Source organism: Peromyscus maniculatus, chromosome 6, assembly GCF_049852395.1.
Source record: "Peromyscus maniculatus bairdii isolate BWxNUB_F1_BW_parent chromosome 6, HU_Pman_BW_mat_3.1, whole genome shotgun sequence".
Classification (NCBI taxonomy): Eukaryota; Metazoa; Chordata; class Mammalia; order Rodentia; family Cricetidae; genus Peromyscus; species Peromyscus maniculatus.
The window spans coordinates 25,484,925-25,505,747 of NC_134857.1; the positions used below are offsets into that span (position 1 = coordinate 25,484,925).

Sequence of the window (20,823 nt, forward strand, 5' to 3'; positions counted from 1 at the left end):
GGGTTACCAGTGATTCTTGTCATTTTGCCAATTGTTTTCTAATTGGTTTGACCATTACTACTGTCTTTGTCCTGATTCACATGATGATCTTTGGTGGTTTCCTGAGCTGGACATGGCTAATTCTTTCCTACTTCTTATTTGTTTATTCCTCTTATTGAATTCACTCTTTGCTGTGTTCTCCTGAGTTAGATCTTTCCTCTTCTGTGTACAAGTCTCCTTTTAGTATTTCTGCAATACTGTCTTGGTGGTCATGAACTGCTTTAGTCTGTCCTTGTCATGAAAGGTCTTTATTTCTCCATCAATTTTAAAATGTACATTTGCTAGATACAGTAAAGCTGGCTGGCAGTTACTCACTTTCAGAATCTCATCTGAAATACATTGTTTAATGCTTTCCTGACTTCCAGTACTCCTAATAAAAAGTCTTTTCATTCAGGATATCAATTCTACATACCCAGAATAATCTTCAACTTCTGGTCCTCCTGCCTCACCTTCAGAGTGCTGGGTTTACAAGTGTGTACTAACACACAGTTTATGTGGTGCTCATGGCTTCCCACATAGTAGGCATACATTCTACCAACCAGGCTACACTCCCAGCCTCTAAGAGGGTGTTTCTAATCCACCCTAAAAATCTTCCTTTTTTAAAAAAACAGCTTTAATATTTAAATTAATTTTTAACCAGACAGCACAATTTTTCCATAGAATGAATATAATATTAGATAATGTTACATATCTTTTAAAAAATCATTCAGGTACAGAAGTATTTGATATATAGTATAAAACAGTTGTTATATAATGAAATTGCCAAAATAGAATATAGTGAGTTTTATAAAGAGTTGGTTGTTATACCATTGTTTGAAAAATCCCTAGTATTAGACAGTCCTCATTCATTTTGGAAAACAGAACAGAAAGATTTGTTTTTATACCATTAAGTTGTAAATGGTATAAAACCACCAAAACCACCAAATATCATCATGTGAATCAGGACAAAGACAGTAGTAATGGTCAAACCAATTAGAAAACAACTGGCAAAATGACAAGAATCACTGGTACCTCTAAATGCAAATAGTTCTAGTTCTCCAACTAAAAGATACAGACTAGCTGTAAATGTAAGAAACTCATCTTACTGGCAAAAACAAGCCGAAAGTGAACGAAAGGTAATTGATGCACCCAGTGAGTGGAATCAGAAAATAAGCAGGACGCACCTTAACCAAATTAAGTTGTACATGGTATTAAGTTTACAAATTAAAGTTATCTTTGACGGTGACAAAGAGACATTTTTCTTTCCTTTCACAAAGATGCAAGTTTTGTTTTGTTTTTTATAATCTATGAAAAAGAACACGCAAAATAAGACAATTTTATATGACCAATAGGTCATACTGCATCCCATTGGTTTTACAAACTGTTTCTACATCATTACTACAAGTGAAACTAAGTAAGAAGAAAGTAATCATTCCTGGTTTTTACATCCAGGACCTCTATAAAATGATTAAGGTATAGTAAAGTACACTACATGGTGTATAGCTTTCTGGAGGTATTTAAATATTATTCTATGATGATTATTTACTTTAAAATATACTGTGCAAAAATAGTAATAGGCAACAGGGAAAACTAAGGACAATAAAAGACTCTTACTTTGGGGTGTTAAAATCTATTAGGAGATCTCCTGGAAAGAGCATGGTTGCACAAATCGTTATGTGTTGAACATACATTAATGCACATTATTTATGAGAATACACAAAATATTCATAAATTTTATAACAGATTAAAAGTGACCACTGTACTCTGCCAAGACAGGGTAAGATGGTCTTTCAGAATTCTTGCTTCTGAAGATGGTCTGTCAGATACTCTAGGCCTGTAGCCAATTTGAATGCACCAACAATGCTGAGAAACATTAGGTGACTGTCCAGGCTGCCAGCTGTCTCTGTCTACTCTTGCAAGACTCCCGAAAGTTGCTTGAATCCATCTTCCATTTCTCAGGTACTATTATGTTCCTTCTCAGGTCTTTGATGGGACTGAAGACTAGCAGTTATAGTTACAACTTAGTATATATAATATCTTAGATAGAACATATTAAGTATTAGATTCAGGTTCTTTAGGATAGGACACCTTTTGGAATGATCTTTATAACATGCCATTTACCTATGCTCTATACTTCTCTGGATTTTAGTATGTGTTTCTTGCTTGATATTGTTTGCATTGGTTGTAGTTCCATCTTATCTAGGTCATTATCCCTCATTATTCCTGGACAATATTTGATAACCATTCCTTTGTATATAGTCTTGTACTAGTTTAGAACCTTCTTATTTAGACAAAAAGGGGGAGATGTAGTGGGTAGCTATTCCAGCTTTGTTCTGGAAGTTCCAACCCCCATTGAAACTCTGGCAACTGTCACACCTACGAGGCGGGGCCAAAGGAGGCGTCTGGAGACCCGAGATCTGGATGGGCAAGCGCTCTCTCTGTTCCTGGACCCTGGACGGTGGAGGTTGACTGAGCAGAGCTCCAGAGAATACCGCTGGATTGTGATACACCTTCCCCAGACCCCCGCAACCTATCTATTCCTTCATTTGTAAGTCATCCACTAAATAAATCTTCCTTTTAACTACGTGGAGTGGCCTTTATAATTTTCCCCAATAGGAAGGATTCAGAAAAGATGTGTGTTTGTGAAGTTATAAGTATCTTTCTAATTCCTAGAAATTCTAGTGTTTGGATCTTTTGGGAACAGTCATTACATTTCATTTCATTAAATCTTAAAGTTAAATTTAAATTTCTAATCTCTAGTCACATGAAAACACTTTTCCTCACCACCCCCCTTTGCCTACTCATCCTTATTTATCTATTTGAAGAAGCTTTACTGTCTTTCTTCTTTCCTACTGACATACATAGCTTTTCTTCCTTCCTGGTCTTCCAGATCAACTCCGCATATGGCAGGACATGCAGCTGGTTGGTTTAGTGGCCCTGTGTTCTGACAATGACAAATGAGATGTGATGAATGCCACTTGTCCTACTCCACTACCACAAGCCAATGACTTTCTTTATTAGCAACTAGCATAGGTCATGCTTAACAAATGTATAGGGAACAAATGAATTCCCAATATCATACATACTGGTCATTAAAGCGGGTAATATTTGGAGGAAAGTACAAGATTTTCTAACATACCATCTGAAGGGCTGAAAGTTCTTCCCTTAATTGTGAAATAAGTACTTCATACTGTTTTTTTGTGCTTTCAACCTGTGAATGAAGACATTATTCAGGGAAAGAATAAAAAATGATTACTGTCAAAAATTTAGCATGATGAATTTGATTTAAAAAAGAAACAACTTTTATGCTATAAAAGATAAATAGGATATAATGTATGAGCTGTGTGTAGTGAGCATGCACACAGGTGGCTGGGGCAGGGAGATTTTGTTCATTCTGTCTGGACTATATACTGAGTTCAAAGCTATCCTAAGTTATACAACAAATCATATAGACCAGACGACTGCACTTGTAGCATTGGTTTAGTATACAAAAGGCTCCAGAATCTTCAGCATTGTAAAATAAAGAATGGTCATGAGAACTGAGGATAGTACTGGATGATATATCCAAAAGGACAGTTGCTGTAAAGCATTTGGTCTTAGGATACATTTACACTGCAAAAACAAAGCTTTTGTTTATAATGGATTCTTTTGACCAGCATTTTACCATTATTAGAAATAAAAGCAGGAAACTATAAAAGTTTTATTATTATGTCCCCCAAATAATTTAATCATTACCTTAGATAGAATAAGTAATTTTAATGAAAATAAATATATTCTCCCAATCTAAAATTTTTGAGGACAGTCCATTGTCAATTTTTGTACACTTCTTGAATGTCTGGCTGGACAGGAGACAGCTAGGCTCAAAGGTGCTGGTGCACTCCACCTGCTGTGCTGGTGCGCGGCACACAACCTCCACAAGTAGCACTTGGCACCCGTGAAAGAATGAGTGTGAAAAGCAATGTCTGCAGACTCCCTGAATGCTGCCAAATGTCAGAGAATAAGGAGGAGAAAAGCAGAATCATACACCGAACATGTAATAAGTACCTTTTAAAGCATTTATGTTCTCTCTATAGGATCTTTTCACAATGTACACTAGACACTAGTGGTAAGTAATTGAGTGTTCAAGGAAAGCTTTGAACAAACACTGAGATTTTCAGAAACAGAATAACTGGTGTGCACAGAACATTTTGAAGAATTCATTATACTTCATCAGGATGTCTGCGACAACCATTTTTCCTAAGAGCTTCTCAGGGTTTTCTTTATAGGACTAAGAGGATTATTGATGACGATATAGACCAAAGGGAAACTTCTATGATCTAAAAGCTTTTGGAAACTTTTCTTTTTGTATAAAATGACCTATTAATGACACAGCACAAACTTTCCTTAGAATACATTCAGTATTGCCTACTATGTACTTTGTTTGGTTAATTAATATGAGTTATCTTTTTGAAGGCCTGCCAAACAGTGTATGTGGCTCAAATTCACGCTTTACTTGTGCTATAATTTATGCTAGACAAACCAGGGATTAGGACATTAAGGGTTACTCTATTTTGTTTACAGGTCAGTAATAATATGAGCACAGTATTTGTTGAGGATCGCGTGCAGTGCGTACTGTTCAGAATGCTTTATGTGTATCGTATCATTGTTCTTACAACAGCCCCATGAGTTATTACCTCCATTACAGATGAGATTAAGTGCTACAGTTTCCAGTTAGCAAAGGCTTGGTGCCCAGCAAGGCCCTACTGGGAGATGGTAGAACCTGTAAAAAGTAGGGTCTACTGGGAAGTCTTCAGCTCATTTGAGGCATGCATTTGAAAGGGACACTGGACCTGTTATTGCCCAGCTATGTGATGAGTGGTTTGGCTCCACCATGTGTTCCTGTCATGATATGCTGCTGTCTTGCCGAAAGCCTGACAATGGGACCAGCTAATCTAATCACAGACCACAGCCACTGAAACTGTGAGCCAAACTAAGCTTTTCTTGCTATAAGTTAATTCTCTCATATTTTTGTTATAGCAATGGAAAGCTGACTTACACAGCAATGGACAGAGAAATTAAGTTATGAATATTTCGTGTAGCATAAAAATTTGAGCTCTTAAAAGTATAGTTTATCTGTCTCCCTATACAATTTCTAAACTGTGTTCTTTTCAGTGTCTAATACTGATACAGGGGTTGGGGATTTAGCTCAGTGGTAGAGCGCTTGCCTAAGCAAGCACAAGGCCCTGGGTTCAATCCTCAGCTCCCTCCCTCAAAAACAAATATTGATACAACTAACTTGAAGCTTTACGACAATAATAAGAATATATTTTTAGCCGGGTGGTGGTGGTGCACGCCTTTAATCCAAGCACTTGGGAGGCAGAGGCAGGCGAATCTCTGTGAGTTCGAGGCTAGCCTGGTCTACAAAGACAGTTCCAGGAAGGTGCAAAGCTACACATAGAAACCCTGTCTCAAAAAACAAAACAAAACAACAAGAATATATTTTTAATTATTTTGAAATGCTGCCAAACTCAGCTGAATCAAAGTATACTTTATGAAAAAAATTTTCTGAGGTAGTAACACTGTTTTATTATCAGTAAGCTAAGACCTAAGGTTCACAGAGAATTTTTAGCAGTAGGATCTGATGAAACAAAATATGAGACTGAGGAAGTTTACAATAGGTAGGACTCTGAAATTTATATAGAAACTAAAATCTCTCTTATCCTATCCCTCTGTATTTCCTTTCCTCCTTCCTCCCTTCTCTCTTTCTAATTTCTTGCCATGTAGCCCAGACTGGTCTTGAACATACAAACCTGTGTGTCAGCCACCCAAGTACTAGGATCATATGCTGTGTCACTATACCCAGTTGTTTTTATACAAACATATAAACATATTCTTTACATAAACATCTTCTTTTATAATTTTATGAATAATAAAGATAGTTGTAAATGAAATACCAACTGACTAGAAACTAATTTTCTACTCAATAAATAGACAATAAATGGTCATATACTAACAATAATGGCCAACATTTTATTTAAAAATTTTTTCATTAAAAAATTGAAGTACCTGAGAGATAAGCCATTTTTGTTCTTAAAAAGCAAACTTTTTAAATTTTCTCATTTTTGTTCAAGTTTATAACTAGAACAGAAGTATATGAAAATATGCTCATTATATCTACTATAGTCAATAAAATAGAGACTTAGAGCAATTTTCAACTGCAATAAATAGGGAAATGATTGATAACATGGACATATTCAAGGAAAATACTTTCAGCTATAGCTAAATAATAAGAAATAAATATACATTAATATTAACAGTGCTTACTATATAAGAAATAGAATATGATTAAGTATAAGCTTTATTTATCAAAATATTAACTATTCTCTGAAATAACAAACACTATGGGAATATAAAGACGTAGATAGTAAAGGCTTTCATGATTCTAATATTTACTTGGTGATACATATACATTTTTGTTTCAGATATACCATAATAATTCAATGAAAACCCAAATAAAAGGCTATTAAATAGTGTAATTTCAATTTTCTTTTGCTGCTATTATTTTATTTCTCCTCAACATGTAATAATTTTTAAAGTTTAGATATAAAAATTGGCAACAGTGTGGAACCTCCAGAAGGCAGAGAACAAATGAAATGCTTGGCACATGGGAAATGTTAAGCAGATACTCCTTGAGTGAATACCTGCCATAGCAAGGGAAGGCTGGCTTTAAGAAAACCAATATGTACATGCTCGAAAGGAAGGGTCTGGGATTAAGAGAGTATGTTCAGTTAAGACATGATAGACTCAGATATATACTTGGGCAGCTTACAGATAGGAGGTTACTAAGGTTAGGGCACAGACACAAGAGTCTCCGATGTCCACTTGGGCGGTTTATAGGAAGAGGGAGCACACAAGAACGTCAGGGCAGATGGGGAGGTTACCAGGGCTAGGGTACAGACACAAGAGTCTCCGATGTCCACTTGGGCTGCTTACAAATAGGAAGATACCTAGAGTTTAAGAGGCAGCTACTATAGTTTATAAAGGTGTTTAGAGTAAATATTGAGACCACAACACTTTTAAAAAATGCACTGAAATTATAGGTTAACATAAATGAAACTTCAATCAGTCTTAAAAATCAATGTATTTTAATTGATCTTAAAAATGCAACCAGAATGGTAAAATAGGATAAAATACTTGGATAAAATATTGTTACAAAGGTCCTGAAGACAACCAATATTTATTAATAGCCATTTTTTAATGTCTAATAGCATTGTCAAGAGTATTGAAAGATGTGGTCCAAAGTTAGAACATTCTCAAGCTAACATATAGGGAACGTTCTTGCAGGAAGGATTAGAATAAAAAAGGCTTTCGTCTGACTGTCTTAAAATTGAATTTTTACTTTGGGAAATTAATTATCTAATTTCAATTCATAATAAAGTGCAGTCACATCAAAGCTCTGAACAGTCCAATTAAAAAATGGGCTAAAGAGCTAAACAGAGAATTCACAAAACAAGAACTACAAATGGCTGAAAGACATTTAAAGAAATGCTCAACATCCTTAATCATCAGAGAAATGCAAATCAAAACGACTCTGAGATACCACCTTACACCTGTTAGAATGGCTAAGATCAAAAACACCAATGACAACCAATGTTGGAGAGGATGTGGAGCAAAGGGAACACTCCTCCACTGTTGGTGGGAATGTAAACTTGTACAACCACTATGGAAATCAGTATGGCGGTTTCTCAGAAAATTAGGAATCAAACTACCTCAAGACCCAGCCATCCCACTCTTGGGCATATACCCAAAGAATGCTGATACATACCATAAAGATACATGCTCAGCTATGTTCATAGCAGCACTATTTGTAATAGCCAGAACCTGGAAACAACCTAGATGCCCATCAATGGAAGAATGGATGAAAAAAATGTGGTACATATACACAATGGAGTACTACTCAGCAGAGAAAAACAATGAAAGCATGAAATTTGCAGGCAAATGGATGGAACTAGAAAAAATCATCCTGAGTGAGGTAACCCAAACCCAGAAAGACAGTTATGGTATGTACTCACTCATTGGTGGATTCTAGATATAAAATGAACAATCAGACCACAACCCATAGAACCATAGAGGCTATATATATAGCATGGAGGTCCCTAGGACGACTGTGGCATATAATAAATTTCAGTTTTACTCAATTATTGAAAAAAAAAAAAATAAAGTGCAGTCACACATCATGTAACAACAGGGTTTGCTCTGAAACATTATTTAGGTAATGTGGTTACTGTGAATATCAAGAGTGTATTGTATGTGCATAAACCTAGGAGGTTCAGGGTTCACAGGCTATGAAACTATACAGCATGGTAATGTATAGAGTAAGGTACACACTGTGGTATTTGTCTACTACCCAAATGGATTTTAGCCTGAAAGGGTACTGTAAAAATACCAGGCAAAAGGTGTTGCAGCTCTATTATAATTTCATAAGATCACCATCATCATATATAGCTTGTCCTCAACCAAAATGACCTTACATGGCATGACTAAAGAATATTTCTAAGGCATGTATTTGCATGGAAAATGAAAACTACCATTTAGTTGTTAGAAAGAAAGCAAATATATTAACTTTATGCTTTTAAATTATAAAATAAAACCACTTGAAATTGTAGTCCACTAAGGAGAAAAATATTGAGCACAGAAAATATAGGTAAGAAAACACCCGCTTGAAGTCAGACTGTAGTACATTACACTATACCCCAGTTCAGTTTAAAGGAAACAAACACCAGTTTTTAGCCACTTACGCTAATAGTTTCACACAGTCTTTGAGAGTCAGCACACAAGGTTTTAATTTTAAAGTATTTAAGTAGCATTTAGTCTTAGTTAGGACTTAAAGTCTGTATTTGAAATATAATTTAAAACTCCTCACTTCTTTCCTTGCTTTTAGGGCAGCATCTTGTATAAGCTGGGAAATTGTTTTCTTCATTTTCTCTCTGTCATCTTCTTTTTGCTTCTCTTCAAGCAGAATCTTCAGAAGACAATCAAGGCATGTTAAACATCACATTTCACTGGTAAGGTAACACACTCTTTGACAGCACGGTATCATTGTGACTTCGGGAATGCTTCCATTGGAAGATCTTGTGTAAGTCATGAATGAGAAAGGATCTCCCCAGCATTGTCTACCTTTTCCCAATTAAATCTTTAGTATTTATTTCAGCCAGAGTTCCCCAACATTTTTCTCATCTCCACAACTGAAAGTCTCAGGGTCATTCTGAACTTTTATTCTTTTTATACATAAATAAAAATAAATAAATCTTTAAAAAAAGAGGAAGAGAATCCTAGATTTTGAACCAGCAACCACAAAATGGAAACCCTCTAGCAATTAAGCAATGAGTCAAGAGGGAAATTAATACAACAGCCATAGGCTGCTTCTGAAAGCTTTGTTTACTTAGGACTGAAGTGAGACAGGCAATGGTGCCCTGTCTCCTCTCCATTACACCCCACACAACATCAGCTAACTTTTTACACAACTATGCTTCAGAGGGTAAAGACAAATGACTTTGTCCTGTTCTTAAATTTTCTAGCTAACTTGGGTATTTAGAACAGTTTACGAGCATAATATGTCTATTGTAGGTAGTATTCTACTTTTGGTGGTACTAAGGATAAAATCAAGGGCCTCACACGTGGTAGAAAAATATTCTGCCATGGAGCTGTATCCCAAGACCTACTGCATACATTTTAACGATTCCAAGAGTGGAGAAACAGAATTTAAGCCACAGATGGGAACATTAGCTGAAAGGCATAAGTGCTTTAGCATTTCTGCAGTTTAGATTTGAAGAGATAATTCCTTTTCTTTCTCTCTCTCCTTCCCCCTCCCCTTGTGACATGGTCTTACTATGTAGGACCCAATGGCCTTAAGTTCATTATCCAACAGCTCCACCTCCCCTGAGTGCTGGGATTACAGATTGCAGGCATGTGTCACCTCATCCAGCTTTCTTTTTACTAGGTTTGTAATATCCAATTTATACTTTTTGCATTTTTTAGTGTCTCTCTTGAAAAATTTACCACTTCAAGAAAGAAACCTAAATTAATGCACTTCCTTTATACCCTGTGCACTTCCTATTGGAGTACTCTGCATATATTACACCGTTCATAAATGCTGGTATATACATTAATGCTATAATGAGTTCTACAAAAAAGGGGAGTAACATTTTAAAAAATTATCTACTTTCTGTCTTCTATAGATTATACTCATTTATAGGGAAACAGTACAAGACAGAAAGCATGGTCCAGAATAGTATAGAAATTAAAATGGTTAAGGGGTTGAAAAAAAAAGCACCAGTTGAAGAATCTATCTAATCTTTTGAGCTACATTTAACTTTGTCAATTAGGCTTCTGCTTGATGAGGGAACTGTATAGGTAAAAAGGAAATCAATATGACCAAGAGGTATCTGATTAAGTACACTCTGGTAAAGGACTATGACAGTACAGAGGATGACGGATAGTGACTCAGGATATAGGGACATAACAAGTCTGATATTTAAATACTATTTTTGAAAAATGACTAACATGTTAGCATATTTTATGATATTACTCTTACCATCTAAAATATAGTATAATTACTTGATAATGGGAAGTGTAGTACTTTGTTTCCATGCATTAATTCGGAAGCTGATGATCCCTTTAGTGTCAGGGCATGTGAAGATCTTATTCTTTATAAACAAGTTTGCATGTTTTCTTACCTGACTCTTTTTAAGGTTAGCTTCTTCTAAGAGTTGCATGCTATCTCTGGCTCTTGAAATAGCCTCATATTTCTCATTTTCTGATTCATTGCACTTTGCTTGTAGCTCTTTGATTTGCTTTTCCAAATGTGTTTTACCTGTTCTTAGTACGTTGGCTTCTTGAATTGCTATACATAATCTACAAATTAATAACCATAATATGGAAGTTAAACATTTTAAAGAGAAGAAATGACATAGCAGGTTTACTAAACATCACCATAGGGTTGTATTATGACTGTTATTTTTACATGTGTTTCTCATTTAAACCTTGCTCTATAGATGTAGATTTTACTATCTCCATTTTAAGGAAAACCATACCCAGAGAGCTTCAGCTTTTGATTAACAATAAAAAGAGCAGCAGATCTGAGACTGAAGCAAGATATTTTGACTCTAATTGTGTGATGATGTCTATGGTTTTTTGGTGTCTTTTTAATTTTGTGAAAATTTCATAGATGTATACAATGTATCTTGGTCATATGGATCCCCTATTGCCTCTCTCCAGCTCCACCTCTCCTCCCTCGACCTCCTAATTTCATATCTATTTTTTCTCCCACTAAGTCCAATTTGTGCTACCCATATGGAAATGTGTGTGAGATCATTTATTGGAATGTGCTAAGTCTACCGATGGCCACCCCCAAAAAGAAAAGTTAATCTCCCTCTCTTATCAGCCATCAAATGCCATTAGCTCCCCAGCTAGGGATGAGGCAATAAGAGTCCCTCCCTGTTCTTTGCTAGATTTTTAAACTGGCTTGATCTTGTGTAGGTCTTATGCAGGGAACCACAGCAACTATGAGTTCTTGTTGTATACAGAAGCCAATCTTTTATGGTACATCTCCTTATCCTCTGGCACTTGTTGTCTTTCTGTCTCATTTTCTGTGATGTTCCCTGAGCCTGGGAGTAGGGGTAGAGTAGGGATGTTTATATACTTGTTCTACGTACTGCTGAGCACTCTGAGAAGAACTACTTATTCTCAGAGTTTTGAAGAGTAATGAGTCTGTGCAGTAACCACTCTCTTCTGTAGTGATAAGCTTCTCTGACCAAGGTTGAGAGCAACACAAACCTATTGGTATATTCAGAGTTGTAGACAATTTCTATGCAAAATAGATTACAATCATGTATTCGACTTTCAGCCATACATACAATGTCAATTTATAGACTGTGTATTTAATCTTTCATAGGATACTAATTACCATCTTCAAACCCTCAATGGAACATTACAGATCTAGATAGAATAACAAAAACAAAATATTCTAGTATGTTTGTAGTAAAACAGCAATTTAAGACAGAGCTATAGAATATATTTTAAAAAGAAGCTCAACTCTTCAGAGATAATTTAAAAAGTTATTGCTCAAAAAAAAAAAAACAACTCGAGGGAAATTATATTTTCTCAAGTACTTTTTCCCTTGTGTAACTACATAGACATAGATCTTTTTAACATATAATTTTTATTCAACTTCATTATCCTTTTATTTTCTGCTTTAAAATGGAAAGAAAATTTGATTCTGAAACTAAGAATGGCTATGCTGCCTTGGGGAAAGGTAAAGGCAGTAAATAACTTCCTTGTATATGAAAAAGATGCCTCACAGTTTCCTGAATTATTCAATATGTGCTTTATATTCTGTACCTTATGATTTTATTAGCTGAAGTTCATGTGTTGGACATGGTCTGCTATGTATCCAAGGCTAGCATTGAACTCATGACCTCTTGCATTACTTTCCCAGGGCCTATACTGTCTCCTGTACACCTCTTCCTGATGGGGATCTGCATCTGACTTCCTGAAGCAGCATCTTTATTTTCCTCCACCAACCAAACATCGCAGGATGTTATCAGACAGAACCTGAAACCTGCCTAATGTTTTCATCACTGCATTCATAAAATGCCTTCATCTACGATTTTCTATTGTTTTATGACTACAGAAGTTTATGCTATCTAGAGTAATCTGAGTGTGTTCCTAGGCCATGGCTACTCAAGTTTAGCTCAAAACAGACTCACTCTTATTCTTTTTGATAGGAGAGCTGTGATTTAGGTCGGCAGTTAAAGTTCTTAGTTCATAAGTAAATGTTGTTTCATTGATAAGATGTTTAAAGTTTTATTCCGTAGAGAATATTTAGACAGCTATTATGTGAACTGAATAGTCTACCTATCCATTGTTAATAACTATTTTTTCATTCTTCATTTCAAACCTTTGGTGCACTAGTGGTGCTACACCTGCTGTACCTGACCTTTGTTCTTCCCTTATGTTGATAATGCTGGACTTCATCTGAGGCCTATGCTCCCAGGAAGACAGACACACCTAAGTGTCTTATTCTAAAAAAAACTCCTTTGTTCCTTTCTAGAAGGGGGCAACCCCCATACTCATGTATGCAAGACCTTTCTGGTGTCTTCTGTAAGACCCATTCCTATTTGTTTGTCTGCCTGTGTGAAATCTCTTTCTAATTTTGAAAAAGAATTCCCTATTATGAACATCCTCACTACTGCAAAGTCTGATTTGTCTGGTGCTTTGGTCTTTTACAGGGCTAGAGTCTCCTTAATATACCTAATCAAACCTTAAATGAAAAAAATTAAGATTTTATTTTTATTTTTTAAATTATGTGTCTATGTAGATATCTGTGTGTGGTTATGTGATATGTGTATAGGTGACCACAACAGCTAGAAGAGGGCATTGAATCTCCCGGAGCTGGAGTTACAGGTGGCTCTGAGCTGTCCAATGTGGGTGCTGGAACTAAATGTGGATCCTCTGTAAAAGAAACAAGAGCTCTTAACTGCTTAGTCATCCCTCCAACCTCAACAGAAAGATTTTCAAAAGAAAATTTAATGTTTACATCACTTTCACACTACTGCTCTTAAAGGCAGCAATGTTTTCTATCTCTAAGTGGATACAATGATTATTCAATGAATGTTGAGCAAATGGTTTCACCTGTGAACCCAGATGTTGCTTTAAAGAGAGTGTTAAGATTTTTTTCTTCAGGGTGCAAGAGATGGCTCAGTGGTTAAGAGCACTGGCTGCTCTTCAAGAGACCAGCGTTTGATTTCCAAAACCCATGTAGTGGCTCCAAACTGTCCATAACTCCAGTCCAAGGGGATCCCACACTCTCTCTGGCCTCTGTGGGCACCAAGCAGGAATGCAGTGCACAGACACATATGGAGATGTACCACCCATATATACAAACTTTTTCTCCAAATAATGAATGGAAAATTATACCTAGTCTCCCTGGGATTTATTTTAATTCTTTCATAGATCTCTCAGCATTATCCCTGCTCTGTAGCCATAGTAATGAGTTCTAAACACATCTTACGCATATTTCCTGAAGCCATCCAAAACATAACTGTCAAAACAAACTGCTTACCACTTCTCCTTTTCTCTCTCTCAGATATGATCATTATTGATTCCTTTAGGGAGCATATCCCTTTTCTTCTGCCTATTTCAGTTATTTTAAATCTTAAATGGCAAAATTTTTAGCATAAACAGTACATTTTGAAGTTAGGATGGGCAGACATATTATTGTCAATTTTATTACCATGAATATGTCAACTATAAAATTTTATTAAACAAACATTGCTCATTTTATAAGTAAATAAAATCATTAAAGTTCTTGGAACATACATATACACACACATATACAATTCAATCTCACATCATTTTTAACTTGAGCCAATTAAAAACTTTAAAGGAATGTTAAGGGAAAAATATGAACTATCAGGGTCTGGAAAAATGGCTCTGTCAGTAAGAGTACTTTCTATACAAACATGAGGACCTGTGTTTGAGCCATAGTATCTACATAAAGGAGCCAGGTGTGGCAGTGTGGTCTTGGAATCTTAGTGCTGTGGAGGCAAGGACAGAAGGAACCATGGTGTTTGTCAGTCAGCCAGGCTAGCCACATATGGGAGCTTCAGGTACTATGGGAGACTCTGCCTCAAAAAATAAGGTCGAGAACAACAGAGGAAGACACTTTATGCTGACCTCTGACCTCCACAAATGTGTGCTCATGTGCATATGTACCTACAGAAACAAATATGAAATATCAGAAATGAGTATATATCATTAATCTACTAAAATAATATTTCAGCTAAGATTTAATAGCTCAAGTATTAAAGTAAGGCTACACCACTAACCCAAGAATACTCAACCAACATCTAAAATAAGACATCATTTTAGTACTGGTATCATGTTAAAGCTCCTTCGTAGTTTTCAAAAGGAAAAATATTTGTTCTCTCTACTTAAAGTTTACAATCTAATTTTCAAGCTATGTTGCTCAACTGGTACAAAGAAAGGGATTAAGTGAAAAGAACTCAAGGATCATTTTGATACACCCTTGTTCTATAGTTCAACAGTCTACAATAAGAGGGTATTGACATTTGAGATCTGTGGGGGATCTTTTGGTGGTACAATGGTAAGAGGAACGGTTAGAATTTAGTGGTTGGTGCCTGAGATACTAGGTATCTCATAATTATTGGCACAGTTTCAAAGTATTTTAAAGAAGTCTTCCACAAAAGGTGAATGGTACTGTGTGTGCACGTGCGTTTTAATCTTATACTCTTTGGGGACCCACCACCCAGCTCCAAATAAATACACAGAGATTTATCATTACTCATAAATGGCCTGCCTTAGCTTAGCTTATTTCTAGCCAGCTTTTCTTAACTTAAATGATCCCACTTGTCTTTTGTCTCTGAGCTTTTACCTTTCTATACACCTTTCTTTACTTCTTACTCCATGACTTGCTGTGTAGCTGGGTGGCTGCCTCTGATGTCTCCTCTCCTTTTCCTTTTCTTGCTCCTCAATCCCCTCTTCCCAGATTTCTCCTCCTATTTATTCTCTAACTGCCAGCTCTGCCTATCCTTTATCCTACCTAGCTATTAACCATTCAGCTCTTTATTAGACCAATCAGGTGTTTTAGACAAGCAAAGTAACACAGCTTTACAGAGTTAAACAAAGGTAACATAAAAGAATGCAACACATCTTTGCATCATTAAATAAATATTCCACAGCATAAACAAATGGAACACAGCTTATTATTCCACAACAGTATTGTCAAAAAAATATTACACCATTTTTATAATGGTCATAAGGGAGAGCTCAGTGATTGAAAAGGGGATGAAAAGGGCAATTGGAGATTAGTGTTCCCAAGGATACAGGAAAGACTGGTACTGGCAGCTTTAATTCTAGGGAACAATAAAGTTAAGGACCAATCTGCAGCCTACAGAGCTTCCTGTCATATTGAACCTAAGAAGCACATATAATCTACAGCATTCAGCTCTTAGAGATAATCCTTGCAGGGTTTATGGCCTAAGAACATTAATGAATAATTAAAAGCTGACATTTTCTTTGCCGTCTGTTTCAATGGTTATTTAGACTTTGACTATATTACTTGTTAAAACACAAAATTATGGAGGATTTGGGGAAGTATCAAATTTTCTCAGATATTATGATTTAGAAATTTTAAATGTTTTCCAGAAGGGCTTTCAGTTTTTAAAAATAACTAGAAATAGCCGGGCGGTGGTGGCGCACGCCTTTAATCCCAGCACTTGGGAGGCAGAGCCAGGCGGATCTCTGTGAGTTCGAGGCCAGCCTGGGCTACCAAGTGAGCTCCAGGAAAGGCGCAAAGCTACGCAGAGAAACCCTGTCTCGAAAAACCAAAAAAAAAAAAAAAAAAAAAAAATAACTAGAAATACTTCAAAATCTGTAAGCTTACTTCAAGAGGACTGAAAATGAAGATGTCTTTGGTGCTATAGTATTGTAATAGAGGTCATAATGGAAACCAGGTTGGCAGAGAAAGTATTTCTTATCACAAACCCAAGCCCCTGGTGCCAACTTACCTTCTTTCACAGGCACCTACAGTTAAATCTACACATTCCTATCTTCTGGATTTAATTTCATCTTTTGTCTAAGTTGTAGTACTGTTAGAGAATTGCAGAGACAGACTGAAAGTTGCTCCCAGGTTTAGACAAAACTCTTTCTATCTATCTATCTATCTATCTATCTATCTATCTATCTATCTATCTATCTATCTATCTATCTATCTATCTATCCCTATCAATCATCTATCTATCTATCTATCTATCTATCTATCTATCTATCTATCTATCTATCTATCTATCTATCTATCTACCTACTTACGTACCTACTATACACACACACACACACACACACACACACACACACACACACGCACGCACGTCTTTCCATTTACATATTATATATATATTTTTAATGTGGGTCAGTGCTCAGACCCAGAGCCAGATTTTATAGATAGGAGCTCTAACCATACTAACACAAATGGCATTATAACCAAAAGTTTATTTTGTTTCAAAAAAGTATTAGATTGAATTTGGTACAACTGTGTTCTCTTTCAAAAGTGTGACAAGAATCAATACTTGAGTGTCTAGATGCTAGATGCATTACATAAATATTTTTTTTTTCTTTTTGACAGAGTCTACATACCAGCTATTCTGGGAGTCACTATGTATACCAGGCTACCCTCAAACTAACACAGATCCTCTTGTCTCTACCTCTTGAGAGCTAGGATTAAAAGTGTGAGCCATCAGGCACAACTAAATGATTTTTAAACTTATGTTCAAAGTATAACAATACTATATTTTTAAAAAAATGTTCAGACTTGAAGCCCATGGTTATAGTTTTGATTTAGCATTTATAAAATAGCTATTCTAATAAATATAACTGAAACTCTGCTGTGTAGCACATATATGAAGCATAGAAACACAGTTAGAGGCATTACCTTGACTCTAACTGTTTTATACTTGACTGCAACTGCTGTACTCGTCTATCTGATGCTTCCTCTTTTCCCTGGGCAGACATAATATCTTCCTCCTAGAAAGTAAAGAACCCGAAGCTTACTTGAAGCATCTGATAATGCAACAGACAAGCACCATTTTACAGCATGATGAACACAGTGGACTACAAAGTTATGTTACTAGAATTCTCATGTGTAAGCTTAAAGATGATAGACTTTGTTAAGTAAACACATATAGTACAAAGAGTTTGGGGGCAAACTTTATCACTATCACATTATACAATCAAAAGAGTTACTGCAAGTACATTTCTGGCAGTGTTTCACAATGTTTCCATTGCACATCCAGCAAAACAAGGCGAAGGTTCCTTTGTGGTCACTCTGCTGTGATAATATGCTCTTAACTATTTCTCATGATCTATCAAAGTATCACAGGGCATTCCTGACAGAGTGATGCTTTGAACTATCAACAGGTTTTATTTAAGTCATCCTTCTAGAAAAACTTCTTGCCCATCCTTGTTTGCCTTCCTTTATAGTATACACTTTTGTCGATATCATTTTTACTTATCCATTGTTCTTAACGGTATCTTTGAAAAAGTGTTTTTGCTTAGACAGACTTCTCCTATATTGTGTGGCTAGTCTGGAACTCACTGTAGACCAGGCAGGCCATCAGTTTGGGGCAGTCTTCCTGCTTCTGTTTCCCAAGTGTAGGATTACAGGTGTGCTCTACCATGCCTAGCTAAATAGATTCTTTTAAAATTAATTGTTCCCAGCAGTAGTTAGATGTACTATTTTGGATTTACTATTTGTTGTGGTTTATTTCCTATATCTGAGTTGTTACCTACTACCATTTCCTTTGGCCTCACAAACATCTCAGGTGAAATAAAAGCAGCAGGCATGAAGATACATGCCTGTAATCCCAGCCTTTGGAGTTTTCAGATGGGAGTATCAGGAGCTCAGACTCCAGTGAGACACTGTAAGCAGCCTGAGCAAACTCTGAGTTCTAGGAGATCCTAACCCAAGAAACCAAACCAACCAAACAATAAATAAACTTCCTTCAGAATGTTTTGAAACAATAAATAAACTTCCTTCAGAATGTTTTGAAATTCAAGTCTTCTGAGTACAATTCCGTTTATTTATTTGGAATGTCTTACTTTCATCCCCCACCCCCACCCCCAGACAAGGTTTCTCTATGTAACAGTCCTGGCTGTCCTGGAACTCACTCTATCTATAGACCAGGCTGGCCTCGAACTCATTCAGATCTGCCTGCCTCTGCCTCCCAAGTGCTGGGATTAAAGGTGTGAGCCACCCCCGCTTTCATGTTTGAAACGCAGCTTCACTGAATATAGAGCCTGTTGAGAGCTGTTCTGTCCTTCAGCACTTTTCATACGTTGGAAATGTTTTCTGCCTTCACAGCTTCTTGTGGAGAACTCAGCCATGATTCCTATCATCCTTCCTCTCTCCAGGTCACCAGTCTGTTCCTGCATTCAATATCTTTTCTTTAAGACTGTCTATCAGTGTCATGATGATTCCATAGAGATGGTTTTGTTTGTTTATCCACTTTAGGGTCATTAATATTCTGGCTAATGTTTTCTCCTAACTTCAGGTTGTCTTCTGCCCTTCTCCCTCCTTTCTGGAACTCCAACTGCACTTATGTTGGACTGGTTCACACTAGCCCACAAAACTCTTAAATAATTGAAACTACTTCTTGGACAAGGCAATTTCTAATGTTCTCTGTTGAACTTCCTTGCCTATCCTAAGGTTTTAATCTACTTTTGGGCCTATCTAGTATGGTGATATATTATTTGTGCTAAAATGTGATTTTATCTGTATATTAGGAAATAAAGTTGCCTGGGGGTCAGAGCTAATAGCAAGCCATAGTAGAAGTCTGGCAGTGGTAGCACACACACTCAATGCCCGATCACATGACAGGCAGATCTCTGTGTGTTCAAGGACACCACCAGCATGGAGACACACACCTTTAATGTCAATACCAACCATAGAAGACCTGGAGGTCTGTATAGACAGGCAGTGACGAGGAGGCCATGTGGTTGGGTTTACAACCAATGAGAAGGCAGGACAGAAAGTCAATAAAAAGACAGATACACAGGAAGTAGGTCTCTTTCTGAGGGGAAGGATGGCTGCGGCAGCGATGGGTAAGAAGGCGGTTTTAGTCTCAGCTCTTAGCCACTGCTCTGACCTCTTGGGCTTTTAACTCTGCATTTGGCTCTGTGTTTCTTATTTAATAAGACTGTTAGATTTACAATCTAGTGAACTTTTTTACAGTTCCTGTAAAAGCTCTAGAATTTTTATTTTGAAATTGTTTTCTTGCTCTCAATCAAAATTCTTTACCTTTTCCTTCACTTAGACTTAATTTTACTCTAATTTAAAAACAAATTTTAAAAAGGAATAATTCCTTGAGCAGTCTTCTTTTTTTGTGACAGTCTTACACAGTAGTATAGGCTGGTCTTAAACCCATTCTGTAGCAAAGGATAGTCATACAGATAGTAACTATCAGAACTAGAATTTCTAATAACATCGCATCTAAATCTCAAGCCTGACATTTCCTTAATACCTTTCTAAAAGTCCCCCATTGTTTACAGAAAGAATAAGCCTATTATGACAATAAAAACTTGAATAAGCAATATAAACTATGGTATTAGATGTTTATTTTCCCTCTGCATAGAACAAGTTAAGCAAAACTTGACTGTAAACTGCATTTTAACGATATGTTTATACTGACTATGATGTTTTAATTCACTAAGTCGATGGAAACAGTCTTCACTAAGTGGTTGCCAACACTATACCTTCTTCAGCATCTGTTCTTGAAGACCTTCAGTCACTTTAGTTAGCTCTTCCACTTTCGTTACTGCAACTCTCAGATCCAACTTGGCTTGCCTGAAAAAAAAAGCAAATTCATGTGTTATGTTAGGAGACCATAAAGAATGGAAAGTTCATAATCTAAATTTAGTAAAATCATTACTACTGTCTATGTAACTAAAAATAGATCCCAAAGGTAAATTCTGAATGATTTTCTTATTGCTAGTAAAATACATGTAAAAGCAAATAGGAAAATGTAGCTAATTATAGAGGGTATAAAGAGGAATACTTTATTTGAACAAATTACATTTAATGTACAAGCAATCCAATGTTTTTAATGAAGAAAAATTTGACCATCTTTAAACAAGAATTTTCAGTATAGTAAGAATTTAACTATGTTTATACTTTTTTCAATTTATCTAATTAGAAAAATACTGCTGATTGGCCTCTGTGAGAATGAAATTAAAGCTTGAAAGTCTATCAGT

At 36.1% G+C, this 20,823-nt stretch overlaps 1 protein-coding gene across 3 annotated transcripts in view; it reads right to left on the reverse strand.

Annotated features, from left to right (window-relative positions):
- Positions 1–20,823, reverse strand: part of Sclt1 (sodium channel and clathrin linker 1) — a 108,349-nt gene that overhangs the window by 36,790 nt on the left and 50,736 nt on the right. For all 3 annotated transcript variants that reach the window (XM_006987463.4, XM_016005996.3, XM_076574039.1), the window contains 5 exons: positions 20,326–20,416; positions 17,507–17,598; positions 10,734–10,911; positions 8,921–9,019; positions 3,158–3,229 (listed from right to left, as the gene is read on the reverse strand). In XM_006987463.4, coding sequence (XP_006987525.1) covers positions 3,158–3,229; positions 8,921–9,019; positions 10,734–10,911; positions 17,507–17,598; positions 20,326–20,416 — 532 coding nt within the window. The remainder of the gene's footprint in view (positions 1–3,157; positions 3,230–8,920; positions 9,020–10,733; positions 10,912–17,506; positions 17,599–20,325; positions 20,417–20,823) is intronic.